Raw genomic sequence first — 26,611 nt, 5'->3', positions numbered from 1 at the left:
TATTTGAGTAAATGTACTTGACTGATGACTTCAAGCCCAGTCAAAAGGATTATCCACAGTAGTAAAGACTCTTAAATTATTCTTAGTTATTCTTAATTTGTAATTGATTTATAACATACTTGATTTATTAAATATCAATAAAGCCCTACATATGACCTTTTAATACTTGCCTTATTAGAAAGTTCTACCAAATTATCTCTGCATCGTGTATCTGATCCATTTCTATGTTAAAAAAAGGCTCTGTTAGTTTTTTGCACTAAATGATAATGTATAAAAACTCTAGTGAACAATAGCAGCACATACAGATCAAATATAAGTCTTAAAAAACAAATACTATAACGTGAGAATATTACAAGACAATTACAAAAAAGTAAATTTGGTCAGTTTCAGGGGGAAATGCCATCATTTTTCAGTGAACTGAGGGACATTTTTTTTTTATTCAGTTCTATAAGATCATTACAAACTTGTTTAGAAAAAATCTGATTGTAAATAAAACAATTTGAATATAAAATAATACAATTAAACTCTCTCCCAAATGTTTGGATGTGTCATGATCGAAAAAGAGGTGAGACATTTAATGTTATGTTTACAAAAGGCACAGTAAATATAAATGTAAACAGGCTGCTGTGTCATCTCAACCGAACATGCGCAGCAGAGTTAAAGCCCTCGTCATTGACACGCGGTTCGACCAATCACAGCGAAGCCCCGGCGTCAGCCAGCCAATCACAATCCCCCTCTGTGTGTTTGCTGTTCTCCGGCTGATCGACGCTTCAGTGAGTAACATGTAAGTATAAACATCTTATTTTCCTATATTTTCTCTTGGTAACGCAGCGGCCCGGTGTGTCTTTAGTGCACGCGTGTGACACGTCAAAACTGCAGCCCAGGCGCGAGCGCCAAGAGCTGAAAAGAGGCGTTAAGCGGCAGGATGCAGAGTCATCTGCGGCTGCTGCAGTAGCTGCTGTAGCTGCTGTAGCTGCTGTGTTATGGAGCACTGGGACGAGCTTTGTTCTGGTCCCGGGTTCGTTTCAAATACGCTTCATTTGTATTTCAAGGAAATAAATAAAGCGTTACATTAAATAGGTTAGTGGGCAAGACTGAATGTGCAAGCAACACCTATGCCATCTCAAATCCTCTAAACGAGTTACTTTGAAATCGTGCTGTTATTTCCATGTGTTATATGTTTCTATTGAATGCATCTTATCTATTTAATCAGTGCTTATAGTGATGGAATAAATAGCTTTGGACCATCTAGTAGTGAGGTATGACTCAACGTGACAATAAGGCTCAACAAATAAATAAATGTATCATTATTTAAATAAATAAATAAAGGAATAAATACTGTATTTAATGTTTCAATAAATGCTGAAATAAATGTCTCAATAAATAAATAAATGCTGAAATAAATCAATCTAATAATGAATAAATGCATAAATGAATGTATAAGTTAAATAATACATAAATGAATAAATGCTTTACATTTATTTCTACATTTTGGTTCACCTACATTTTTTTATTTCTGTGTCCTTGTGCTAATGAGGTAGGGTGTCCCATTTATTCATGCATTTATTTAATCATTTATTTGTTTTGCTATTTATTTATTCCTGTATTTACTTATACATTTATTTGTATATTGAGATTTAAGTTATGCTTTTTCCTCTATGAACATGACCATCTCCTGAAAGGAAATAACAAAATAAAAGCTGTATATTAAATAGGCAAAAATGAATATGCAAACAAGACCTAAGACCAAACTAGTTGCTCTTAAATGCTTTTAAATTGTGCAGTTATTCTCACTTGTTTCTGTTTATTATATCTTATCTGTTAAATCGATGTTTAGACTGATGGAATAAATGTGCTTGGACCTTTTAGTGGTTACGGTCTTTTGTAGGTTACATATGTTATTATATAATACCTGCTTTTTTAGTATTTAAAATGTGTTCATAATCTGCTCAGAACACGAGCTTCAGATAAAGCTTTTATACGGAATTCCATTGCTAGGCAACAGCCTCGGTCCTTGTTAACTTCCTGTCAGTTGATGTCATTCACACTCACTGACTAGCTAACCAGCGTGTCACAATTCACCTATCTCATTATTGTTTATGGTCATATTTGTCTTGTAGCTGTCTCCTGAAACGAGTAACTGAACTGACAATTGACGCACCGATCAAACCCAACAAACAATGGCTTATAATTAAGCTGCTGTGTAGGATATTAATAAAAAAGGAAATGACTGGATCATCATTAATCCGAGATCCCATCCGGGTATCTCTATTATATACTTTCAAAAATCTGCTCGATCACATGTTCATTAGCGGAGTGGAGAGTGACACAGCAGGAAAAAAGACAACCTCATACTTCCTGCAATCTGATCTCAGACACACACACACACACACACACACACACACACACACACACACACACACACACACACACACACACACACACACACACACACTCACACTCACACTCGCAGCTCTTTGATTTTACAGTTTATTCTCAAGTAGGTTTTTACATTTCACAGATTTGTGTAGGTGTTCATTGTACACAATACTTAAAAGGAAATAAAGAAAGCAAAGTAATTAATTCAAGGAGTTTAAAAAATAGACTAATTATTACCATTAGAATAAGAAAAAGATAACAATGTATGTACAATTTAACAGTATAACAATTCATACTTGCTTAATGGCTTTTTAACTCTTACATTTTTGATCATAAACTTGTTTTTATCACTAGTATTATCCTACTTTTATCTTTTTTGAATAAAGTATCTTTATTATTTCATTGTTTTCACTCAGTTTGTCTCCTGTTTTTAATCCCGTTATTCATTTGTTTTTTAAATGGCATTGAGCTCCAAAAGGTGCTATATTTCTTCTTCTTCTTCTTCTTCATATCAATGAAGTTTATCATTCTTATTATTGTCGTACATTTTTAATGGTAGTTTTTCTTAATGTTGATGTTATTTCTATTGCACTTAAACACTAAGGCATATTCTTTTTATGTGAAACAAACCTGATTCTGATCTCAACAGTATGTGATGATAGTTCACGTTTGTCAGTATAAAACTGACTGAGGCCTTCCTCCTCCTCCTCCTCCTCCAGCAGCAGCAGCCGTCCCTCCTCTTCATCATGGCGTCTGGAGCTTTGTTCCCCAGCATGGTGTCTGGGTCCCGCGGGTCCTCCAGCAAGTACCTGGTGGAGTTTCGTGCCGGTAAGATGACCATGAAGGGCAGCACGGTGACCCCTGACAAGCGCAAAGGTCAGGTCTACATCCAGCAGACCGACGACTCCCTCATCCACTTCTGCTGGAAGGATCGGACGAGCGGGAACGTGGATGATGTAGGCGACAGTCTGCGTGTAATACAGGCGCCACCTGCGTTTGAGTTTTTAAGATTAACCCCCTTTAATGTCCGGATTTAGGACCTGATCATCTTCCCTGACGACTGTGAGTTCAAACGGGTGAACCAGTGCACCACCGGACGAGTCTTCGTGCTGAAGTTCAAAGCTGGCTCCAAAAGACTCTTCTTCTGGATGCAGGTATGCAGCGCACACTTCTGTGTTCATCTACCGTCTTTGCTCTTATTATTTAGCCACTTCAGTGATGGATTTTTAATGATTTCCTTCCTCTGTCATTTCGGAGTCCCTCGTTTGGCTTCCTGTTTAAATAAAACTTGTTTCCTGTTTCCAAAGAGCACCCAACACTTGCTCAATCTACGTTTGAGTGGCCCTTTTGTATCGTATTTTTATGGTCGGTAAGCATGATGCAGATGAAACCCCTCTTGAGTTTTGTTTTTCTGATCTCAGGAGCCGAAGACCGATAAAGACGAGGAGCACTGCCGTAAGGTGAACGAGTATCTCAACAACCCTCCCATGCCCGGGGCTCTCGGTAGCGGCGGCAGCGGAGGACACGATCTGTCTGCTCTGGGAGGTAACAGGCGTTCCTGTAATAACAAAAGAACCTGAAATACGCCTTCAGTTTTTAAAAAAACATCTAAAGACTTAACCCTAATGCTCTTGTTTCCCCGTGTGCAGGTGAGGGCGGCCTGCAGAGCCTTCTGGGTAACATGAGCCACAACCAGCTCATGCAGCTCATTGGACCGACGGGACTCGGGGGGATCGGTAAGTACCTACATGTGAAGCAGACAACAGAGCAGAATATCGTGCCGTTTTCACGCTCTTGGGAGAATTATGGGGCTGTTTTCTTTTTCTGAATATCAGGTGGTCTCGGGGCTCTTGCTGGTCCAGGACTGGCCAACCTCCTGGGCAGCAGCAGCAGCAGCAGCAGCAGCAGTGTTCCTGCAGCCACTAACTCCACCACAAGGTATCTATTCCTGTTAAATATCCAACTTTAACACAGTATCTGGGATGCTGGCTGTGTACTTTGTCTGTTTGGGCCTACTTTTCCCTTTAATCACTGTTATTCAAAAATCTGAGGCCTGAATCCTGAACCGAACAGGTTCTTCACACACATTTGCATCTGGGGCTGCAACAAAGTTTATTATTATTTAAGTTTATTTCAATTATTGATTCATCTGCTGATTATTTTCTTGATTAATGGATGAATTAAAGCCTGAGGTGTCGACTTCGAAATTCCTTGTTTTGTCTGAACAACTGTCCAAAACTCAAAAATATTCAGTTTGCTATCACGAGAAAAACAGGAAATCTGCAAATCATCCCATTTAAGACTCTTTAATAAGGGAATGTCTGGTGTCATGCTTTAAAAAATGACTTAATTGGTTCATTTACTATTTATTACTGATTTCTTTCTGGAGGACTAAAACCAGCATATGTTCAGCATTTCTACATTAAAAATGACCTCAGTGATTATGAAAATAGTTGCTAGTAACTTTCTGTTGATTGTCTAACCTTCCACTTGACTAATTGTTTCAGCTCTTGTTAGAATTAATCAGGAAGTCACAAGAGGCGGCTGGACTAACGTGTTCTCTTCACTCAACTTCACTCTGAATGAAAATGAATTCCTCAAAATGAAGGAAATTACTGAACTAGAAATAAATGATAAAGGTTAAAAGAAAAAGAGTAAAACTAAAAACAAACATCACCAAATATTCCTCCCTCCTCTCCTCTCAGTCCGTCCACAGCCGTCACCCCCACCTCCACCTCTGCCACCAGTCGGCTCGGCTCCACCCAGGTTCCCACCACCCCCATCACTCCCTCCGCCACCTCGGTGGCCTCCCCCACAGCCACCACCCCCTCCACCCCTGCTGCCGCATCCTCTGTGGCAGCGGGCGCAGCCAACCCGACGCAGCCCATCCAGCTGAGAGACCTGCAGAGCATCCTGGCCACCATGAACGTGCCCGCCAGCGGACAGGGAGGTGAGGGCCTGCTGCGCCTCTAAACTGAGACCATAACCTTCAGAGGGAAAGTACATTAGGCCCAATTAGTGTCATTTCACAAGTAATTATGCAGCAAATAATTAGCATTGTAATTGTAACGGTTTCTGTAATACTGTGTCATTTTAACATGATACATTTATTTGTTGCAGAAGCAGCAACTGTCACTTTGTTCTCTTCTACGCGGCTCACTTGCACTTTTGCACTTTAATTCAATTCAAATTTTACTGTTTTAGTCGACGTTGTTTTGACTTTACTGTGACATGTTGTTGTCTTTTGTTATTCAATGGGGATTGGCGTCTGGAGCACTGGACTAAATGAACTTCTGAATCAGAACATTAGCCAGCTCTTTGGATATTATGTCGGACATGACGTGATGAGAGTTTAGTCATGTATCAGGATGTAGCAGCTGTCTGACCTGCTGGACCAAGAACATTTTCTGATACTCAAGAAATCTTTAAAGGCTTTGAATTCATAAATCTCAAAACAAGGCCTTAATTGTTAATAAAATGACTTAAATAAAAATTTCTTAAAAATGTTAACACATGGGATATCAAAATAATTGCCAACATTTGGGTTTTTTAAAAATATTTTACCGAATGCCTCTTGCCGTAACATCACGGTAGCGGAACCAACAAGCCGTGGTTGCAGCCCAGGATGCTGTTACATGTTGTTTAAATTTCTTTCCAGGTGGCATAAAAAAAGTCTGTAGGAACCCAGAATAATAAGAAAAAAAACACACACATTTAAATAAAGAAACATCAGTCAACATCATGTGATGGTTTTATTTTGTGGAAGCATTTTTCTTTCAAAGGTGAAACATAACTGATGATGGGTTGTGATGGTTCACTTGCCCCTCCGCCCCATTAACGTCAATAGAACCAAAGCAACACTTTAATGAGTAATGACTTCCTTCTTTCAGAGGTTCCTCGCTTCATGGATGCTATTTATCACCCTCACCTACAGACATGCTCTGCTTTGGACCCTTTCTTGTTTCAAGTTTCAAGCTTCGAGCAGCGTAGACGCATGAGTTTGAGGTCATTGTTTTGCAACAAATTGTCAGAAAAACATGCCAGCATTGATAAAAGGAATTGATAAGCTCAGAGCCGTACGATTACGATTCCTATTTGTTACTGGTTCTCAACTGGAACCGGTCCTTGATGTCCATCCCTCATTTTAAGCACTTAATTAACAAAGTTTAAGGATTTCCAGCACCAGTAAGAACCCTGAGTTCATTTATTTAACAGATTTGATAAGATTATCGCCCACAGACTCACATCCACAAATATGTATTCTAAGTATAGTGAAAAAGAAGTGATAATTAATGGTGCTGTTTGTTACCTGCAGTGGACCTGGCCAGCGTCCTGACACCTGAGATCATGGCTCCCATCCTTGTGAACCCTGAGGTGCAGCAGAGGTTGATGCCCTATCTGCCCTCTGGAGAGTCCCTGCCTCAGAGCACAGAGGAGCTCCACAACACGCTCAGCTCGCCTCAGTTCCAGCAGGTAAAAGTGTTTTCTAAACCAGAGGGCGTCCAGCAGCAACCAGTTCCTGTCTTAATGCAATCGTCCTTTCATTCTGAGACTTGTTTTAGAGAAGGTCAAACAATCATGTAACAATGGCCCTCTCATCATGTGTCTTGTTTTTGTATTTATTGTCTCTCTTCAGGCTATGAGCATGTTCAGCAGCGCTCTAGCGTCCGGGCAGTTAGGGCCCCTGATGAACCAGTTTGGTTTGCCCACAGAAGCTGTGGACGCAGCTAACAAAGGAGGTCGGTGTTTTTTATCCACAGTGCTTGTCCAAAGAGATTTTATGTTGAAGTTTGTGTGAATTGAATAGGCAGACACACGTACGCCTGGTTCTGATTTACATATGTCGGGCATTGTGTGGCTGGGCGCATATTTTTCAACCCTTGTTTCCATTCCCACAGGTGTTTCGCCCCTAAAAACTCATTTGCATATCAGTAGTTGTGCCTGCTCCGTCACTCAATAGCCCCTCAAAGTTGTAGTCCATAAGATTTTCATCTAGTTAATTGTCTGTTAGGTTCCCATCTATCAAAGAGTGAGTTAAAACAATTGTGATCGACCACACGACGCCTAATGAAAGTGCTTGTATTTGTTGCTTTGCCGAGAAATAGATCTGTCTGAGTGTCTGTGGCGACTTTCCAGTGCTATGATCAAATGCGGCGCAGAGTTAGTGAAGCTTTGTAAATCGTTAATACTCTCGAGTATAGTATGTCGTAAAAAAGTCATGCTATAGTATGTCATGAAAAGGTATGAAAATATCATAGTATACAGGGTTCCTACGCAGTATTATAGTATAACTAACGCAACACAGCCGACCTGTGGATGATATGAAACTAATCAAGCTGGCTGTAGAATGGGGCCGGGTTACCATGGTTACCGTTGCGATTGTCATTTATTGAGTTTTTTTCCATACGTGTCGTCTACAGTTTCTGATTTACTTTTATTAGTTTTTATTTTCTTTATTTACAGTATGTTTAATGTTGACCGAAAAATCCTCTGAGAAGTCTGGAAATTTGAGTCCAGAAATGTTTGGGAACCCTGTATTCAAGAAAAGATGCCATGGCTGCTCTAGACAGGCTCTTCTGTGACTGATTTAAGCATTTTTTTGACACATTATAGTTTACATTTTTTATTTTTCGACCTACTACACTATGTCTTTTTTGGACACTTTTCCTGACTATTATGTCATCAGAAGTTGTTAAAAAAGTCACAGTATAGACATTACAAAGCCAAGTCATGGATAAAACCATAGTGTAGTAAAATGTTGTCTGAACTTTCCATCTCTGCAGATGTTGAGGCTTTCGCTAAAGCCATGGAGACGGAGACGAAGTCGGACCAGGATGGAGACTCCAAAGACAAGAAAGATGACGATGAAGACATGAGTCTGGACTAAGAACTCAAAGTTATTTATTTATGGTATTTATTTAGCTGCTTTGTAACTATTAAACATTAAGGTGAAGATTATTGTTTAACATAGTAGAAACTGTCACTAAGACTCCCCTCCCTCGCTGATTGTGCCGTGTTCATCGTCTACCTGCATGTCAGCTGCTACTCTGAGCTGTTCGTACTCAAGGGAAGAGTAAAACCATGAGAAACACTCTGGACTGGTGTGAGTTTATTCTCCAGACTGTTCTGTGAGCGATCACTTTACTTCAGGTATTAGACTTCCAGTACTTGTTCTGCCTTGATGAGATGAAACCAACTTCATATATAAATTATTGCCTCAAAAAAAAACAAACTGATGACTTTTCAGTGTCTGAAAATATATTTGGAAAACATTCATTTTACGGTATGAAAACAATGAATATTTACCCATTCGACAACAATACAGGTACAACATTTTCTGCAGTTCCACAGATCTGTTAGGATATTTATCGTAATACATTTTTCACCACTGCAGACAATAAAACGTTTGTGATTATCATTCCCAGACAAGAAAACACCAACATTTAAACATCTCTACAGCAGCAAGACTCAGAAATGTCAACATTAAATATCACATATGATAAGATGGTTAACCATTTCACTGCCACTGTAGTTTCAGGCACTTTTTTCTCCGTACTTATACGCCTAAATTTGAAGAGTTACTACACAATACGCACTACATTCAGCTCATTACCGCGCTGTAGTTATCTGCCAAAACAATACACTCAGTTACCTTCCACTGACTTACAATGGGAGCACAGGTGATGTCAGTGATGAGAGCTACAGTATCAACATTATAACGTATCTTTGGGTTAGATTTTATGAGCCGTTTAAAGATATGAGAAAAACAATTCCTGAGAACTGAAGAATACAACAGACAGTCAGACTGAATGAGGAATAAATTCCAGTGCAGTTTCTTTTTATAAAAACACATCCCTTTTAACGACATGAAAGATAATTTAATAAAAACACATACTGTAAATAATACGCCTCCACCATCCTGTTCGCTCACAGGAGAACAGTGGTTATAATGTTTATCTGCACACAGCTGCCACTAGAGTCTGAACTACTGTTTTCTTTCTATTCACAAGATAAATATGTGAATGTGGCTGGATTATTGTTGGACATAGAGACAATATAATAAATTAAAAGGCCACTTCCTTCCTTCTCTAATATCAAGACTACAAACAAAAAAATACCTTTTGCAACCAACAATCTATAGTATCATGTTTCAGTCTAATGGCTAAAACATGTCAATGTCACAGTGGGTTTAAAAAGAAAATGGTTCTTTGTGATTCATAATAAATACTATACAGGCTGTGTATAATAGTGAGAAAGGTGCAGGAGAAGTGTCTTCCACAAACATCACAGCGTATGTTTCATTTAAATAGATGTTGAGAATAATAGGACGTACCAAAGGAAATGGGTCACGGGAAACCGAAATGAAAGCACAAATAACGTGCTGATTGAACATCTCTAACATAGAGTTCATGACCGCATCGACATCAGAGCGCCACACGTACAAAAGACATTCAGTGAGACACACATGCCATCAAGTCTAAAACTAGTTATCCTTCATAGAATGAACTGACAAACACACACACACACACACACACACACACACACGGATTGTCACACATCACCGTATCCAGTCCAACCCTGCTGCACCAGCCTGCGGTAGTGCGGCATGACCTTGCTCTCGGGAAGGTAAAGTCCCATTTCCAAGGCAACCAGCACCGGGAACTCCAGAGGGATCAACTCTCGTCTGTTGATACGGAAACGCTCCTCCAGCTTCTACTCGTCCACAGGGAGGAGAACAGAGGGACAAGTGTTAAGAGTCTGACGATGCAGATGATTACTAATCTACCGTTTGATGCTCATGTATCCAACAGAAAGGTTTGTTTTGTTCAAGTGAAATTCCCGCGTTAAATCAGCCCAGGGTCTTTTACGGCAAATACAGTTATCAAATACAGTCAATGAGAATCGTCAATCTAAACTATGGCATTGAAGGAAATACTATACTATGACTTTTTTTATGGAAATGTCATAAAAATTCATAGTAGTCCGTCACATTTTTTTATGTTTTATATGTTTTTTCATGTGTTTCTAGCATGACACATTTTTTATTATTTATTATGATCACATCCTCAAATGTCTTGTTTTGTCCACAACTCAAAGATATTGAGTTTACGGTCACAGACTCTCACAAATATTCACATTTAAGAAGCTGAAATTAGAACGTTTCAAATGTATTTCTTTAATGTTTTTACTCAAAATGATTAATCGATTATTAAAATAGTTAGCGATTAATTTAATAGGTGACAACTAATCGACTGATTGCTGTAATATATGAATTATTCTAATGCATACTGTTTACATGTTATACAATGCAGACTCTGATGCTGCTGTATTAATCACACTGTCGCTCTTTGTAATTTGGAGTTAAATTACTCTTATAGTTTCTATTGATATACTTGTAATTATTTATTGTTTACTGCTATGAATCTGTACTTATTAATGTTGATCCATATAATATCAATAATATCACATTTAGCTTTGTGTGTTACAGGTTCTCCCCATTGTTTACTTATGTCTTGAGGGGGTCACGCATGTTCCAACACGTCCTGCTTTGTTATAAGTTTCTTCCCTGAGATCTGTTTCTGTGAAAACTTTACTCACATCAATGAGCTGTTTGACTTCTGGCTTTCGCAGGTCGCTGCTGATCTTTGCAGCCAGCAGCACGCACGCCGCCGCCACCAGCTTCCTGTTCTGCTTGTTGAGGCGCCCCTGCAGCACCAGCTTCTCAAAGTAAACAAAAGCCATCGCTATGGTGACCGGCTGCAGACTGCAGTCCTCGCCCATGGCACGCATCTCCCGCTTCAGGCTGGTGCAGAGGAGAAGTCACAGTTAACGGATTGGAATGTGAGAAGTTTCAACCTTCAAAAAGGCTCCTAGGGGACATTTTGAAACGCCAAGGAGCAGTTTAATCTGTACCTTCTTATCTTGCTCAGAGTCAGCTTGATGTGAGGAAACTTCTCCTTGAAAGTCTCGTTCATGTCCTTCTTCAGGTCGGACGGCTTCACGTACTCAATAACAGTCGTCTGCAGAGATGAAAACATACCCGTCAGTGCAGAAGTGACTCGTCTGCAGAGCTGTACCGAACAGGTCAAAGCTTCAAAGCATCGTTCATAACGTTGACATTTGATTTCTAAACCAACATTCAAATGCTGTCCAGCTTTGAAGTTCAGTTAAAAGCTGGTATTTCTGCACAGTGACACATACAGAAGAGCTGCACTGAAATGATTAGAATTTCCCTATTTGCAGAATTAGATTCCAGTTTTGTGGTGATCCAAACATTTCCAGTAACTCCAGAGCGTAAAAATGTATTAACAAAAGACAAATGTGACCGTTTCTAAAATTCACAACATGTTTTTTTTATCTTACTAAATATTGGGCTTTTTTTTGTTTGTGTTTAGCCTTTAAAAGAACAATATTTAAACTGTGGTCTAAAAACTGCACAACACCTTTATTTTTAGTAAATTGCCTAAATTGTTTAAATCAGTAGAAACTTATTTTTGATTGATGTTGTAAGATGCTGCACTGTTCACAGGCAGATGGAGTATTCTTCCTGTGTCAGATGCAGTAATCTGCCTCTGGTTAAGCACACAAGAGGTGCGTTAGACAATGTGTAACAGTGTTATGGTTGTAAGAAAAGGGTTGACAACATGACTTACAGCTGCAGTAAAGGTTAATAGTTGTGTATATAAACCGTCTTTGGGTATGTTTCACACACACTCATGCTGGAGGTTACAGTCTTGTGATCTGCTCAGCAGCAATAAAACCATGTGAACAGGACATAATGGACGTATTTAACGCTAACAGGAGGCTGCTTCAGAAGAGGAAGTCTGCTTCATTTTAACCGTAGCAGTGACAGAAAAAAGGTTGGATCTATCCTGTTTATGCTGTGTGTGTGGTGTGTGTTTGTGTATGTGTGTGTGTGTGTCAGCAAAGAGAGACCAGGTTTCCACACAGCCAGAAAGTGTCTGAATGCAATTCCTGATTCATGATCATACAGATATAGTATTCTTCCCGTATAAACAACTAATGACAAATGGTTCATTTATTTGCTCCAATCTCCACTTGCCCATTACTTCCAAGCTGCTGTAGTGACAGTGTTCACTGCAGGTCTGATTGTGCTGAAACTAAATGATTGAACAGGTGTTAAGATCTTCTGAAAACATTTTCTAACTAACATATAACCAACATTACTGCCTACAACAGGGCGGATATTATAAAATATTTGAGACTTTTTAATCCCTTCTTAGGCCTTTTTAAAAGGAAACAGATGCAATGCTTTTTTAGACTTTTCCAGACCTGCAGATACATGTACTTGTAAAAAGCAGATTAGAAACCTGGTTATCTGCATCTACCAGGAGAAACCAAGTTACTAGAATCTGTTAACCAGATTATGAAAAACTAGGTTTCTCGTTTACATCACTTTTAAGAAATGAGCTTACAGGAGAAGGCCGGCTCTATCCTGAGCATTTAACTGCATGTAAATGTAAGAACAAACTCTCACCACGTATGATGCAAATATCAGAACCCTCTTGTGTCTCCCACAGGGCCACTGAGGATCACTGAGCAGGTTAGGGTCGTACTCCACCACCTCCTCTGGACCTGAAAAGTGTGTGATAACATGTGCGGTTGGTCAAACAGTGCAGAGGCAGGTGTGTGTCTGTTGCTCTAAAGTGGAGACATACATGGGTCCTGTGCCACGATGTTGTTTGGACGTGCCGGGGTGAAGTTCTTCTGCCCGTTACCACGGAAACGGGACTGAGGTGTCTGAGACGTGCAGTTTTCTGGTACACTACTCTTCTGTCTCACCAAGGCATTGGTGGGATGAAGGAACTGAGCGTATGACACCACCTGAGGAGAGGAAGCGAGTCAACAACCTTCAAAACAAGCAGATTTATCTGAGTGGGTTCACACCACGTTTTTTCTGAGCACCACCGATCCCAGCTGACATCTGACGTGAGGCGGGACAGACAACCATTCACACTCACATTCACACCTACGGGCAATTTAGAGTCATCAATGAACCTAACACGTGCATGTCGTTGGACACGCAGACACGGGGAGAACATGCAAACTCCACACAGAAGGGCCCCAGTTTGCATTCGAACCAGAAGGTGAGAGTGATAACCACCACACCACCACTGTGTCGGCATTCATCTTTTCAGATTAATTTAAATAAAAAGGGGTGGCGATTTATAAGCTTATGATTTGTATGATATTCTTCTTCTTCTTTTAAGTTATTTTAACTAATGATAATGTAGAAAAACAAAGATTTTAAATTTGGTAAAGGCTTAGATTGTATTTCAGGACGGTTCTGTGAGGATTATAAGAAGTTGGTTCATGAAGCGCCCTGCCAGCACCATTTTGCCAGAGAAAAACGCTTCGTGGAGGCTTTATTGAGAGGGTTTCCGTGTATTTGTGTTCTTCATCACAGATGGACATTTACCTTGCCACAGTCTTCAAGCTCCACACCTTCAAGGTAAGGAAGAAGGTCGGCAGCCCCCACCGAGGACAGCCTCTGTCTCTGGCCCTCCATCTTAGGATCACTGTTCAGAAAGAGTCACATTTGTGTCATTTTCACCACCCGATGAATTTACAACACTGCCTGTACCTGAGAATGAGGATGATAAATCACACAGGAAGATGATGCAAACATAAAAGCGATGAGTGGGTGCTCTCTGCTTGGGATGGTGCTTTCATTGTACCTGAGGTGAGCACTCTCTCCATAGGGCAGCACTGAGAAAGCAGCATATAGCGACCGCTTGGCACAAATCAGCACGATCCTGCAGGACACAGCAAGTACAGGCAGACAAAACAGATGGTGTGTCAGTCTACAAGCAACAGCCACAGTCACTGCTACTCAGCAGCTACTGTACTCACAACATTCATCATCGCTGGAGCTGCAATGACGAACAGTCACAGAACCACTAACATGTTGGTCTGCAGCACGACCGAAGCTACACATCTATAAATATAATCTAGATCTATCTAACGCTCAACGCGTGAGGAAAACTGAGCTGCCTCCAGAGCTGAAAGATCAACAGAAAATGTATCACAATCATTTTAATAATCAATGAAATACCCTTTTTAAAGCAAGAATGCCAGAAATTCACTGGCTTCAGCTTCCATTCTGGTTCCAATTGTAAGTATTTTCTGGTTTTTAGCTTTCTAGCTGGTCAATCAACTCATTGTTACAACTCTACAGACAGACTCTTTGAGGATTGTGAAAGTATCTTCAGACCAACGACACCTTCTGGGTTTTTAAATGTTTATCTCATGTGACTCAAAGGCAGTGTTAATACACAAGAGGCACAAGCTGTTACACTAACAAACTAAAACAACAGAGAAGTGACCAAAAAATCCACTAGAACTCAATTGTTCTGACCAAAATGCAGACAACCACTCAGCCTAACTCCAACCACTGAGCACAACAGTGGAAAACTGCACACACAGCAAAAGCTCCTCACAACACAGATCAATAACAAACAGTAAGCAGACTTTGGGTCTCAGGGGGAGATATCAAATCTTACAGGGGACAGTATTGCACCACAGATTTCTACTTCTGGTAATTAGCTTAGTTATATAACCCAGATAGAGTCGGTTCAACTCAGTAAGTGAAATGCGCTGCCTCAAACAGAAACAAAAAGTCAGACCTGCGGGGCAATTTAGGCTCGCTTCATCATTGTTTTGCACACACAAGCAGAAAACACGTGACACATATTAATGTATGTGGGCATGAAATGTTGATAGTGTGCAGGAGAAATGTTCAAAAATGAGAGTCTAAAACAGATGATTTGACTAGTGGGGAGAAAAAAAAAAAACTACATGACATGTGGTTTTCAGTATCTAAATATAATACTCAGGAAAACACATCCAAACAACAAACACACTCTTGTTTCCTAACACGGGTCAACCAGCTTAACAACAGTCTGATATTTCAGTCGTGCTTTGGGGTTACCTCCCTGTTGCTGCAATAGGGTGTTCAATTTCTGCACAGCACCTCTTTTGGCCTTTACCAAGCTTCCAGTGGTGATTATATTTACTGTATCAGTCGACATGCAGCCGCTGTACTGCTGTTATTGCTCTGCAGGCCAAACTAAGTCTCAGTGCCAGAGTTAAGCAGCTTATTACAATATTAGCAGGGGGTATAACACTGCTTGTGATTTAAAGGCATATTTCAGTCCAAAATAAAGCAGCTTTTGTTTGTTCAACATTTCTCTGACAGGAAACTTAGTGCAGCAACAGCATTCCTCTACTGTGTATAGTATGGAAATGTATTTGAATATGTAAACAGGGACTCACCTACATCCCCTGGTATCGTACTGCCTCATACTCTTGATGAAGTGGACTTTCTTTGCCACCTTAGGTCCAGGAGAACCAGAGACGTTCCTCAACCTGAGTAGAAATCAGGATAAAGACAAACTTTATTAATATATAACATACATAAACCAAAAAACTAAAAGGACCGTTACATGAAATGGTTTTCTGCAATCTGTGAAGTCTCTTTTTGACAGATTTGGAGATAAAGCCAAAGTAGAGGGTCAATTTTAATAGATATTTTATCCAAACAACTCCACACATCATAAACCTAACAACTAAAGAGTTTTATCTGATTTTGTAGAATGGTATTTATTGAATGCATTCATTTCAGTGCAAAAACATCAGTGAAAGTGCAGGGCAGGTGTAATAAATTAACACACACACACATATATATGTGTATAATAAATTAACACATACACACACACACATACATATATATATATATATATATATATATATATATATATATATATATATATATATATATATATATATATATATATATATATATATATATATATATATATATATAAGTCCCTATAAAAATATATAAAAGAGGAAGATTTTTTCAGAAAAATGTACAAACACAAAACAGACACGAGACATTCACTGCACGATTAAAAATAAAAAAATCTCAAGCAGCAGTTATGGCTCTTGGATAAAATCTAAAACAGGAAAGTGACTGTGAATATTCACCAAGCAAAAAGAGAAAGAACCCCTATTGTAGACCTATATATTCCATCTATACATCCCTTATTATAGCCTATATAATCATGCATATTTGTAGGTAGGTAGGTAGGTGTAGAGCCAAACCACTGAAGCTACATGAGAATAAAAGTGATTTCCTCTAATTCTACCTGCTATTTTTATTGTATGCGGATGTGAGGAGACTGTTTAAAGGCCCATATTGAAACACCGGCCACTACTGTCCTCACCTCTGCCGTGACTCCAGACCATTACCGGTCGGGACCGGGCTCAAAGCGGCGGTTGTGGACTTGACACGGGAGCAGGGCTGGTGTCCGGCGGGTGCAGGAGACAGAGGGGTGTCCGGGGTGAGCGTCTCGGCCGCACTGCCACCCTCCAAAAATACCTCGTTGGCCCCCACAGCTGTAGCCCCGGCAGGACCCGGAGACATTACCAAAGAAGGTCGGGTAGGACTTATTGGAAAACGGTAGGACGAGCCGCCACCACCGCCCACCGCGGGTTCTGTCACCTGGGCGACCGGTTCTTGGCTGTCCGCCGGCAGGGGCACGACCGTTGCGCCGCCGCCGTCTCTGTCCCCGAGTCGCGGCTCCTCGGTGGCTTTTTGCTCGGTGTTTTCATCGCCTTGCTGACACAAGGGTCTCCCGTCGAGTGAGATATTAGTGAGGAACAACAGCGCCGCTTGTCTCCTCCTGGAGTCTTTCGCTTTCCGCCGGTGTTCTCGGTGTGTTTTCACTGGTTTGCCGTTACTGCCGCTGGACTGTAGACCGCAAACAGCGGTCGCCATTCTAGTTTGAAATGTGGCCGTTGGAAAGCGAAGGCAACGAGAAACCGGTACCACAGCGGTAGCCCCGCCCCTCTGCGCGCTAATTGGCTGTGGTGGTAATCGTGTAACGCACTCGCAGTTGATTGGTTGAAGTATAATAGTGGGCGGTGCTCTGGAAACAAAGGAAGTATTTACCTTTTTTTTTAACAAAATTCGCCAATTAAATTTGATGGCTGATCAATTGTATTTACATGAACGGATTACATTTCTTTGTTTTTTAATCAAAGTGTGGAACTTATTTATATACTGTTTATATATATAAATATATATAATCTAAATACAATTATAATTATATATATAAATTAGTTACATCATATAAACTCTTTATGATGAATTTTCAGCGTTATATCTGGAAGATCTCGCACGAATTTGGAAAGAAAAGGTACAATATAATACATGTTAATTAAGTTAAGTACTAATTTAAAATGGAGACCATACCACCTCATTGTGTATATGTGTATATGTTTATCTTGGTTTTCATGTTTTACTCTTTCATATTTTGCTATTTTAGAATGTCTATTTTGCTATTTATATTGCAGATACCTGAAGCTGCTAAACTGTGTCCGTTTCGTCCAAAACCAATGACAATAAAGATCTATCTATAAAATCAGCAATTTGTGCACAAAATGAACAAAAAGCTTTTTTTAACTCTCCAGATTCTTTCAAATTCAAAGTCTAAAAGCTGAATGGATTTATAAGTAATTAAAAGTTTTATTGCTGGTTAAAACTCAAAACATTTCATCAGTTTGGATTGTGAACAATTCCATTATCTGGTATTAATGGTCTCTATTTGGTAAAGAAAATGCAGTAAATTACTACTTAATTAACCTTTATTATATAAAAATGTAAGCCTGTGAATGTTCTCATTTGTCCAGGTCATTGTTATCCCCAAATAAATTTCAGTCAAAAGCAACTGGACTTGGTTATTTGTCTAGGAAGACGTTTCACCTCTCATCCTAGAGGCTTCATCAGTTCATGTACGCATCTGACCAGGCTGGGACTGGTCCAACTAACTGGTGTGAGATCCAGGTATTTAACCTCTCACAAGGCCGAGGATGTCACCACACACCCACAAAAGCAATCTGGTTTATGCTGTCCAATGCAACAAGGAATGCAAAGATCTCTACACTGGAGAAACAAAACAACCACTGCATAAACGCATGGCCCAACACAGGAGAGCTAACTCCTCAGGCTTGGACTCTGCTGTCCACTTACATCTAAAGGAGAAAGCCCACTCCTTTGATGACAACAATGTCCAAATCCTGGACAGAGAAGACAGATGGTTTGAAAGAGGAGTAAATAAGCCATCTATGTAAAAGTAGAGAAACCATCGCTAAACAGAGGAGGAGGTCTGAGACACCACTTATCTCCAATGTACAATGTTGCCCTTTCATCCTTTCCCAGGAGATTCAACAATCTAACCTCAAAGAACAACTGTTCACAAAAGGCCTCCTGTGACCCAACGACTGTCGTTAAAACTCAATAGAGCACAAAGTCGGAACCAACTTCCCACCAAAGACTGTCACTTCAACGACTGTCGTTGGCACTTGGAGCACAAAGGGTTCCAGTGACATCATCTGCCTTGTGAGAGGTTAAATACCTGGATCTCCACCCAGACAATTGGACCAGTCCGAGCCTGGTCCTGGTCCTGATCCTGGTCCTGGTCCTGGTCCTGGTCCTGGTCCTGGCCCTGGCCCTGGTCCTGGTCCTGTTCCTGATGCGTACATGAACTGATGAAGCCTCTTGGATGAGAGGTGAAACGTCTTCCTAGACTAATAACCGAGTCCAGTTGCTTTTGACTGAAACTGCCATGCGGCTATATAAAAATGTGAACACAAAAACGTCTTTTTTCTCTCCAAATTGGTCAAAGATATTCTAGGTCTAAAAGTTGAAAAGTAGCAGTAACTAAAAGTTAAAAGTAACTCATTTCTTTAGTCAGTGTTAATAACGTATATTAGTAATTGTCCTTTACAATAATCCATACAGTCTGCTGTCGTAAGAGATAATAAATCCTTGATAAATGGATTTTAGCTCAGATGCAAACCTTTCCCATTAGGTGGTCTAACATACCATTTGGGTGTCTGTCTGATAAATATGTAGGGCCAAAAGTGTTTTACATTACTTTGAGAAAATATCACCCTTTTTTCATTTATCATTAGGTCATAGACAAGCTCTTTGCGCTCTCATTTGCTGCAGCAGTAGGAGCTATTCGGACCATTTGCACAGGATTTAAATTTAGCTTTCACACCCCATTGACTTGCAAACGTAAAGCTTCTCCCAAACAGAAACTGTGAAAGCTTTTCCATCTCCTGAGCGGAAGTGATCAATAGCCTGATCCTTCACAGTTCAGTTTAATTACAATGATACCAGCATGCCAAAGAGTGTTTTGTCTGAGTTTGTCTGCTGAGAGGCCACTGCACCTTCGTGGATATGCAGCAGGTAGTGACAGGTTCAGCGCCGCTGATCCGTTAATCCACTGCAACACAGAGATGGGATTTGGTCTCAATCTAATCAGAACAATCCATCAATCAATCAGCCTCTTTAGCCATGTCTGTCTGTGAACTGCGTTTTAAAGTGTCTTGTTTCTGTGTGAAAAGGCAACAGTCAGGTAAACACATTGCTCTTTATTTTAGCAACAACAACATAATGAAATTGTCTTCACCTTCTTGTTAATCTTCTTTTTTCTTGCTCTGAACAGCAACAGTCTGGCATGACCAGTTTAAGGCTTTTTGATTCTAGCTTTGTGTTTTGAGGTACAGCCCCGCCCAACTCCTGCCACAAGCAGCTCATTTTATGGTACACGCGATGGACTCAGACAGTTAGCACCATTATTGAAGCCTCTCTGGCTTTTGGGGTGGTAAAGGTGTCCACTGGGCTATTTATTTGTTTCAGTGTCATCTGGGAAAACTGAGCCGACTGGACAGTGTTTATAACAAAACTGTCTTATGTCAGTGACACAATTTCAAATTAATTTAAATGCACATGGCAGGTCTCCTCCTCCCCCACACACACCCATACACATGCTGGTATGTGAGCTCACATACACGCAAACACACACAAACACACGCATGTTTCATTAATTCCCCTCTTGTGACTACTTTAGAGAAGAAAAACCCTGATAAAAGAAAGTACCATAACAATTGATTTTACAGGTCCGTAAATTCATGATAATTGCCTTGTAAATAACTTTGTGATTTAGCACTAGTTATAGTTAAATTAATACAAAATAATTAATTCCAATTAAGTGCTAAACTAGTCTAATCATGACTATTTCAGTCAGTGTACAGCAGGTCAAAAATGTTGATGGCTGTGATGAGTTCGCAATTCATATATGAAGAATAAAGTTTTCAATTATAAGCAGATAATGAATAAAGTATTTTGGGGTTTTAATAGAGATGCTATTTCAAGGAAATTCCTCTAGAAATCAATAACTCACGGTCTATACTTTACCTCAAAGTCGTACCAAATTAAATATTTAATTCTAGGAGGGTTATGAGTAAATAACAGACCTGTAAAATAATCACATGGCTGTACCATCGATAATATCAAAGCTATTCCCAGTCTGGAGTCTGCAGCTATTTTTTTCTCTACATTATTCAGACAACAAAGTTTGGATACAGTACAATTACAGACAGTGCTGTCCCTCTGTAACTTCCTCTTCATTATACAGTTTAATTTACATGGAATCGAACGTCCCGTTTCCTTGGCTGTCAGACAGATGCAGTATGAAAACAGAACTGCTGAGAGTCCTGTCAGTAGACACATCCTGTGGATGTAAATCATAGCCATTGTTCAGTTCATACACATTCTGAATGAAGGTGCATCTTATTAGAATAGTAGTGATCATCCCAAAAACAACAGACTGCTTGTAAACACACACAAATCTCTTTTTTTTGTTCTAGCTTACCTCAAAAAAACAAATACAGTACCACAGGAATGTTGTAAATCCCACAAAAAGCATGAAAATGCTCTAAGCCTTTTCACAAATAATCACATTTTCAACTGTTTTTTACATTCAACTCAAACGTTGCTTTTTAAACCACCCTTCAGATATGAAGCAGCATTTTCAGAGACTCCTTCAACATGAGTGAGTAGCTATGGAAAATTATGATTATGATCATCAGTGCCAGTGTGGGATTTTTTGTAGATTGTGTTCAAAGTTACAGTGCGAGTTCACCACCTTTAACGCGTCTAACTTATCCACATCGTGTTCAGTGATGTTTCAGGTCTAGCTGCCATAAATAATCATGCATGTTGAAGACCCGTCTCTGTTGTCGAGAGGATGTGCTGAAGCACCTTCACTGAGGAGGACTTTCTGCCTCTGATTGATCATCAGCTCCACTTCTCTGCCTGCCTGTGCTTCTCTCTAACTTCTCCGGACAGCCAGCTTTTGCTGCTAACGTCGACCTCTTCCTGTACCACACCCTGACCTGAGAAATGATACAGAAACCGAAATATGCACCATCATTAGACAACATCACAGCACTTTGCCTTTGTAAAAAATAAAGACACCACACTCCCTCCCTTCCTTGGCCCGTTTGCCTCCACTGCCCGACAGTACGTTGAACGATCAAGTAGGCGTGGAGCTGAAACGAATGGTCAGTGAGAGTCATCCACCTGCCGTTTTTATTTAAGGCAGGGCGTCCACATGGCAATGAGCTGAGTCACAGCACCTTCAGCACATCACACGGTGGTTTCATACTCCATCACTTCTTTGGGTGTGCCCAGACAGCGGTACTGAATCCTTGGCGTAACTGGGGCGGCGCTTTCGAGCACCAGGATGGTTTTACGTAGCCTGCGGTCGATGAAGTGAGCGTCCCAGGCTGGGTACTTCTTCCTAGGCAGGTCTATTCGGATGACTGGCCCCTCTGTCCTGGGTGTGAGGTTGGGCACTGGGGCCTGAGTTCCCCGTGGTGGCCGTACCTGAAACACGTCTCCATCTACCCCAGACCCCTGCTCTCTTTCTGACCCTTTAGTTCTCTGAAGGGTCCTGGGGGGGCTGTTCACCAGGTCAGGGGGGAGGCTGGCAGCTGGGGAGGCCAGCGACTCCACAGGCACCTCCTTCTCCACAACATAACCCCACCCTGAGACCGGGCCGTCAGGGTGCAGCAGACAGTAATACACAAACATGAAGAAGGTGCCCAAAGCGTAGCTGCTGGCCACCACACACACCATGATGACGGCGTAGAAGTCTGAGGTACGGGGGCCGCGATACAAATACCAGGCAGTGGTGAGTGCCACATTTTCAATGAACACAGTCAGGCTGTAGATGAGCATCCTGCAGCGAGTGCGCCCCTCTCTCACACTGAACCAGCAGAAAACATACACAATGCCCACCATCATGTTGTAGATGATCTCCTCCCATTTGGACATGCAGAAGTCCGTTTCGCCTTGAATTATCCAAAATGTCATGATGCACCAGTGGGCCACGATGAAGATGCCAAAGTAAAGCTGGAACACAGAGGCAAACAGGGCGAAGGCCAGAGTGCGGGCGCCGATGGTAAACAGGTGCCACAGAATCTGAACTATGACGGCCTTGTAGGTCATGGGTAGCTTATCGTCTCGGGAGTCTCTTAGGACTTTCTGATAGGAAGCGACCATCCAGGCGAGGGATACGAGTGAGGCAGAAGCTGAAAGCCCTGGAGAGACAGAGGGAGGAGAGAGATTGAGCAAGAGAAGTTAGAAGCTAGATAGGTGGAAATAGCTCTTGGGTGGCTGTCTTAACATTAAGCACAACAAGAATATACATTTCTCTGCTCAGCAGGGGCCCCGACTGAGACTAGCACAAGTGACTCATCATGCACAGTGTGGGCAGCAGACATGTGATTGACTGATGTGGTGATCGGTCGTTTTGGGACACTCACCCTGAAGGGGCAGCACCTGGCTGGCCTGGATCATGATGCTGAGCTGCAGCACCAGCTGAGGAGCGCTCTTCAGGAAGGACTCAAGCATACGCAGCATGCTGATATCAGCGCTCTCGAACATCATGCGCCAGTAGTAGTGACGGCGCTCAGGGTCTCGGTGCCAGCGGCTCTGCACGCCCAAGTACAGGGCGTGGACATACCTGTCGGCAGAGCCAGACACAATTCAGACATAATTCAGACACATTCATCAGTGCATTAAGACAGAGATTTAGGTCTAAATACTGCACTTTAAAAACTTTTGTACATCAAGCAGCGTCAGTAGTTTTTGCCAAAAAGCTGGTTACTTGCTCCTCTGGGATTACAACTAGACTCAAATTGAACTAAGCAGCTCTGTAGTTTTAATTTTAGTACAGACATCAGAGGGGGGATGTTGAGCATGTCTGCAATCTCTCTTCAAATAAAATCAGTCAGAGGGCTGCAGAGAAAGATGAATATGAGAAAAGAAATCTAAAATAAATGCTCTCAATCTATTCTTCAGACTGAAGGTTAGATGGGGGGGAAGTTCACTGTCAATCCCTAGTTGAACTGCTGAGCTTTGCAGCCCCCACCCCCCAGCCCCCTCAGCGTGCTTTATAATGACCTTGTATAACTAACACAATTCATTTTGTAGACACAGGTTCACATGCATGCACTGTGCAAACATATTTCTGCACAAATGTGTTGACATGCGACGCCCATTTGTACCCTGCAAATATACACAATGTGTAAATCATTACCTTTATCATTACACAGTTGCTGGGAGGACTGAAGCTATAAATGTGTCAGTAATTGCCTCGGGGAGACGGGTCAGAAAAGCCCTACGTATGTCAACAAGCCCAGTGAACCACAAGGGAGCTTGTGTAACCCTTTTTGTTCAGCTTCCTTCTACACAAAGTGTGCCTTGGGATGTAACACACTGAGAAAATAGAGCATACGTGCAGTAATGAGGGTCAAAGACTCAGAAGGACACACACACACACACACACACACACACACACACACACACACACACACACACAGAGTTTCATTGCACAGACTCGGCCTGTAACACAACCCCATAGTCCATCTCTTGTGCCCTGACATTTAATTCTGGTAGCCGGCCCCAAATTGATCCCCGGCTCACCTGACTGCCAGTGTATCAGTGACGGATCATGCCTGAGTTAACAGCTGAGGGTAAAACACACAGCGGTAATCCTCTTAATGTGCAGACACGCTGGTCTGAGAGCAGTGGCAATGAATGGACCGCGCACACACAAAAGCTTTAATGGCATTACCGGTAATTCTGTGCCGCCACAATGTTTTAATGTGCTCCTGGACACACTCACACGTAAGTCTCCGGGAGGAAATAAGGAATCAATATATATTACCCAAAGGGCTGTCTAGGCAGGAAGAGAGAGAGACCACAAAGGAAGACACAGACAGAGAGATTATGAAGGCCTACAGAAAAATCACTTGATTTGCTGCTGATTTCATCATTACACATAATTTGTACCATGCCTATAAAATACAACTGGTCTTTGAGAATCATCAGGTTTTGTCTGACCCTCCTCCCACCAGTCCAGCTGGACGCCTCCTCCTGGCTGGCAGCCCTCCAAGCCTGTCAAAACCCATCAGCCTGAGCACTGCCTCACCCTCACTGACTGAGCAGCTGACCTACAGACCTACTACCATCCATGTGAGAGTAGAGAGTACACTGGTTTGTTTTTAGTCTCAGAGCCAGTGCCTGGTAATTAAACATGTTTGGGCTCAGCTGAGAGGAACAAACTGAATCTAAAACAAAACAAAAAAACTGCAGGGACATTTAAGAATATGGAGTTTGCAAACATAAGAGCAAGAGCCTCAAGCTAAGAACTGAAAATACATTGAACAGTGGAAAGTGAGGCGGGTACACACATCACTGCAAATAGGAAGCAACTCTCATGACATTTAAGACTCTTCATGTTCTTCAGCAGTCAGGCTGCTTCTTGCCCAAACCCCTTAAGACAAAGGGGGTTTTATTTTTTCTATATAAGGCGATTGATGTGGATGAGTTGATGATTTTCCCGGGAGATGATTGACCTAAAAGCGCGTTGGAGGGCTGGGGGGCTGGGTGGGTGGAGTCTAATTCTCCCTTTCTAAGCTGAGCAGCAACGTCAAATAATACAAAAAGACATTCTGGCATTTTGGGCACAGTCCTCCCTGAATGATAACGTTTCATAAGCGTTTAGCTACTGGGAGTGATGGGCTTTGGAGAATGCATGGACACACACACACACACACACACACACACACACACAAAGGCAGAGGCAGAATGTGCAGTTTCCCCTCCTCTCGCATCTCCTTATGTCCGGGCTTACCTCCAGACCTGAGCCAGCTGAAAGATATGAATGATGGCCTGGAAGAGCCACATGAAGGCTCTGCAGCAGCCCCGGGCTCCTCCCCCGGTGCCCGGCCCTGGCAGCACCCCGGCCACGGCAGAGCGGCCAGCGCCCCGCTCGCCGCTGTCCTTGGTGCTGAAGTCGTTCTCCTCCGCTCCCGACGCCGCCACCACGGCCGCCGCAGCCGTGCCGCTCTCCGCGGTTTCCGAGAAATCGTAGGCGAACCATCGGAAGCTCAGCACTTGCACGACCACGGACGGGACTATCACAAAGACCAGAGTCAGTGCAAAGCACCAGTAGTCCCTCCTTAGGTAGTAGTCCGCGGCCAGCCACAGGTCTGAGGCCCCGTCCGAGAAGAACACCAAAAGGGCACACAGCGTCCAGCAGCAGTCCGGGACGGAGTAGCGCTGCACGGCTGGACGCTGCTGGGGGGGCCGCGGGTCCGACCTGGGGGGACACTCGGGTGCGATTTCGTTTCGTAGAGAGACGGGAGCACCATCAGATTTCGCGGCCATGTTTGTTGTAGAGAAGAGAGTGAGTAAGAGATGGGAAAATGATGGAAGGGGGGGAGGGGGGGTCGTGTAGCCTGTCGGTCTGTATGCATGCGTGTGGGAGAGAGGGAGGGGAAAGGAGGCAGGGAGGAGGGCCAGAGGAGGTGTGGAGATGGGGAGTCACCACCGCGCATCCATCAGCGGGGAGAATATAGAGAAACAGGAGATTAAGGGAAGACACATCAGGCAAACCCCCCTTTCCTCCCATGCAGTGGTCGGTTTTAAGATTTTGGGCTATTTTGCTTCTTTTTTCAGACCAGTGGGAAGAAAACATCCAAAATACACATTCAAGTGTTTGTTTTACTACATTTTGTTTGTTTCTCCTTAATTCACTCAGTACTAAATAATGCCTCATCTGCATATTTAAACGTAACATTTCAGAAAACTTGTAATACAAAAGATTTTGTATTAATGTGAGTAATCAACTGGGGAAGTTTCACGATTATATATTAGCTAAAAATCATTCATTCATCATTTCTGTTCTGGAAATGTATGCAAATTAGCTCATATCTCATAAGAGATTGCCTCATTGAACATTTAAACATTTCTGAAAACTTGTGATACAAACGATAACTGTCT

At 41.8% G+C, this 26,611-nt stretch overlaps 3 protein-coding genes across 5 annotated transcripts; 1 reads left to right on the top strand and 2 right to left on the bottom strand.

The window, feature by feature from the left end:
• Positions 1 to 721: 721 nt before the first annotated feature.
• LOC310951162 (proteasomal ubiquitin receptor ADRM1-B-like) lies at positions 722 to 8,505 on the top strand. 2 transcript variants are annotated; one of them, XM_083919285.1, is made up of 10 exons: positions 722 to 784; positions 3,102 to 3,335; positions 3,417 to 3,533; positions 3,801 to 3,924; positions 4,029 to 4,115; positions 4,215 to 4,317; positions 5,085 to 5,329; positions 6,695 to 6,852; positions 7,016 to 7,118; positions 8,163 to 8,505. In XM_083919285.1, exons 2-10 carry the CDS (start codon positions 3,126 to 3,128, stop codon positions 8,264 to 8,266), a joined length of 1,251 nt encoding a protein of 416 aa, XP_083775411.1. In that variant the 5' UTR covers positions 722 to 784; positions 3,102 to 3,125; the 3' UTR covers positions 8,267 to 8,505. The 2 variants fall into 2 exon arrangements, with proteins under 2 accessions (XP_083775411.1, XP_083775410.1); XM_083919284.1 differs by having other exon boundaries at positions 743 to 784; positions 3,099 to 3,335; positions 8,163 to 8,504.
• A 260-nt stretch (positions 8,506 to 8,765) lies between these two features.
• Positions 8,766 to 17,182, bottom strand: cables2a (Cdk5 and Abl enzyme substrate 2a; the record flags this gene model as incomplete). Of its 2 annotated transcripts, XM_083919282.1 has the most annotated exons (9): positions 8,766 to 10,092; positions 10,978 to 11,182; positions 11,293 to 11,399; positions 12,878 to 12,975; positions 13,059 to 13,224; positions 13,820 to 13,919; positions 14,079 to 14,156; positions 15,676 to 15,768; positions 16,629 to 17,182. In XM_083919282.1, 9 exons carry the CDS (start codon positions 17,180 to 17,182, stop codon positions 9,931 to 9,933), a joined length of 1,563 nt encoding a protein of 520 aa, XP_083775408.1. In that variant the 3' UTR covers positions 8,766 to 9,930. The 2 variants fall into 2 exon arrangements, with proteins under 2 accessions (XP_083775408.1, XP_083775409.1); XM_083919283.1 differs by lacking the exon at positions 14,079 to 14,156.
• A 4,722-nt stretch (positions 17,183 to 21,904) lies between these two features.
• On the bottom strand, positions 21,905 to 26,039 carry xkr7a (XK related 7a; the record flags this gene model as incomplete). Its single annotated transcript, XM_083919404.1, has 3 exons — positions 25,461 to 26,039; positions 23,086 to 23,285; positions 21,905 to 22,860 (listed from the first exon to the last, which is right to left on the bottom strand). Exons 1-3 carry the CDS (start codon positions 25,994 to 25,996, stop codon positions 21,905 to 21,907), a joined length of 1,692 nt encoding a protein of 563 aa, XP_083775530.1. The 5' UTR covers positions 25,997 to 26,039.
• Between the last annotated feature and the right edge of the window lie 572 nt (positions 26,040 to 26,611).

Source organism: Echiichthys vipera, assembly GCF_963691815.1.
Source record: "Echiichthys vipera genome assembly, chromosome: 9".
NCBI lineage: Eukaryota > Metazoa > Chordata > Actinopteri > Perciformes > Trachinidae > Echiichthys > Echiichthys vipera.
This window is presented reverse-complemented; position numbering and strand designations above follow the sequence as displayed.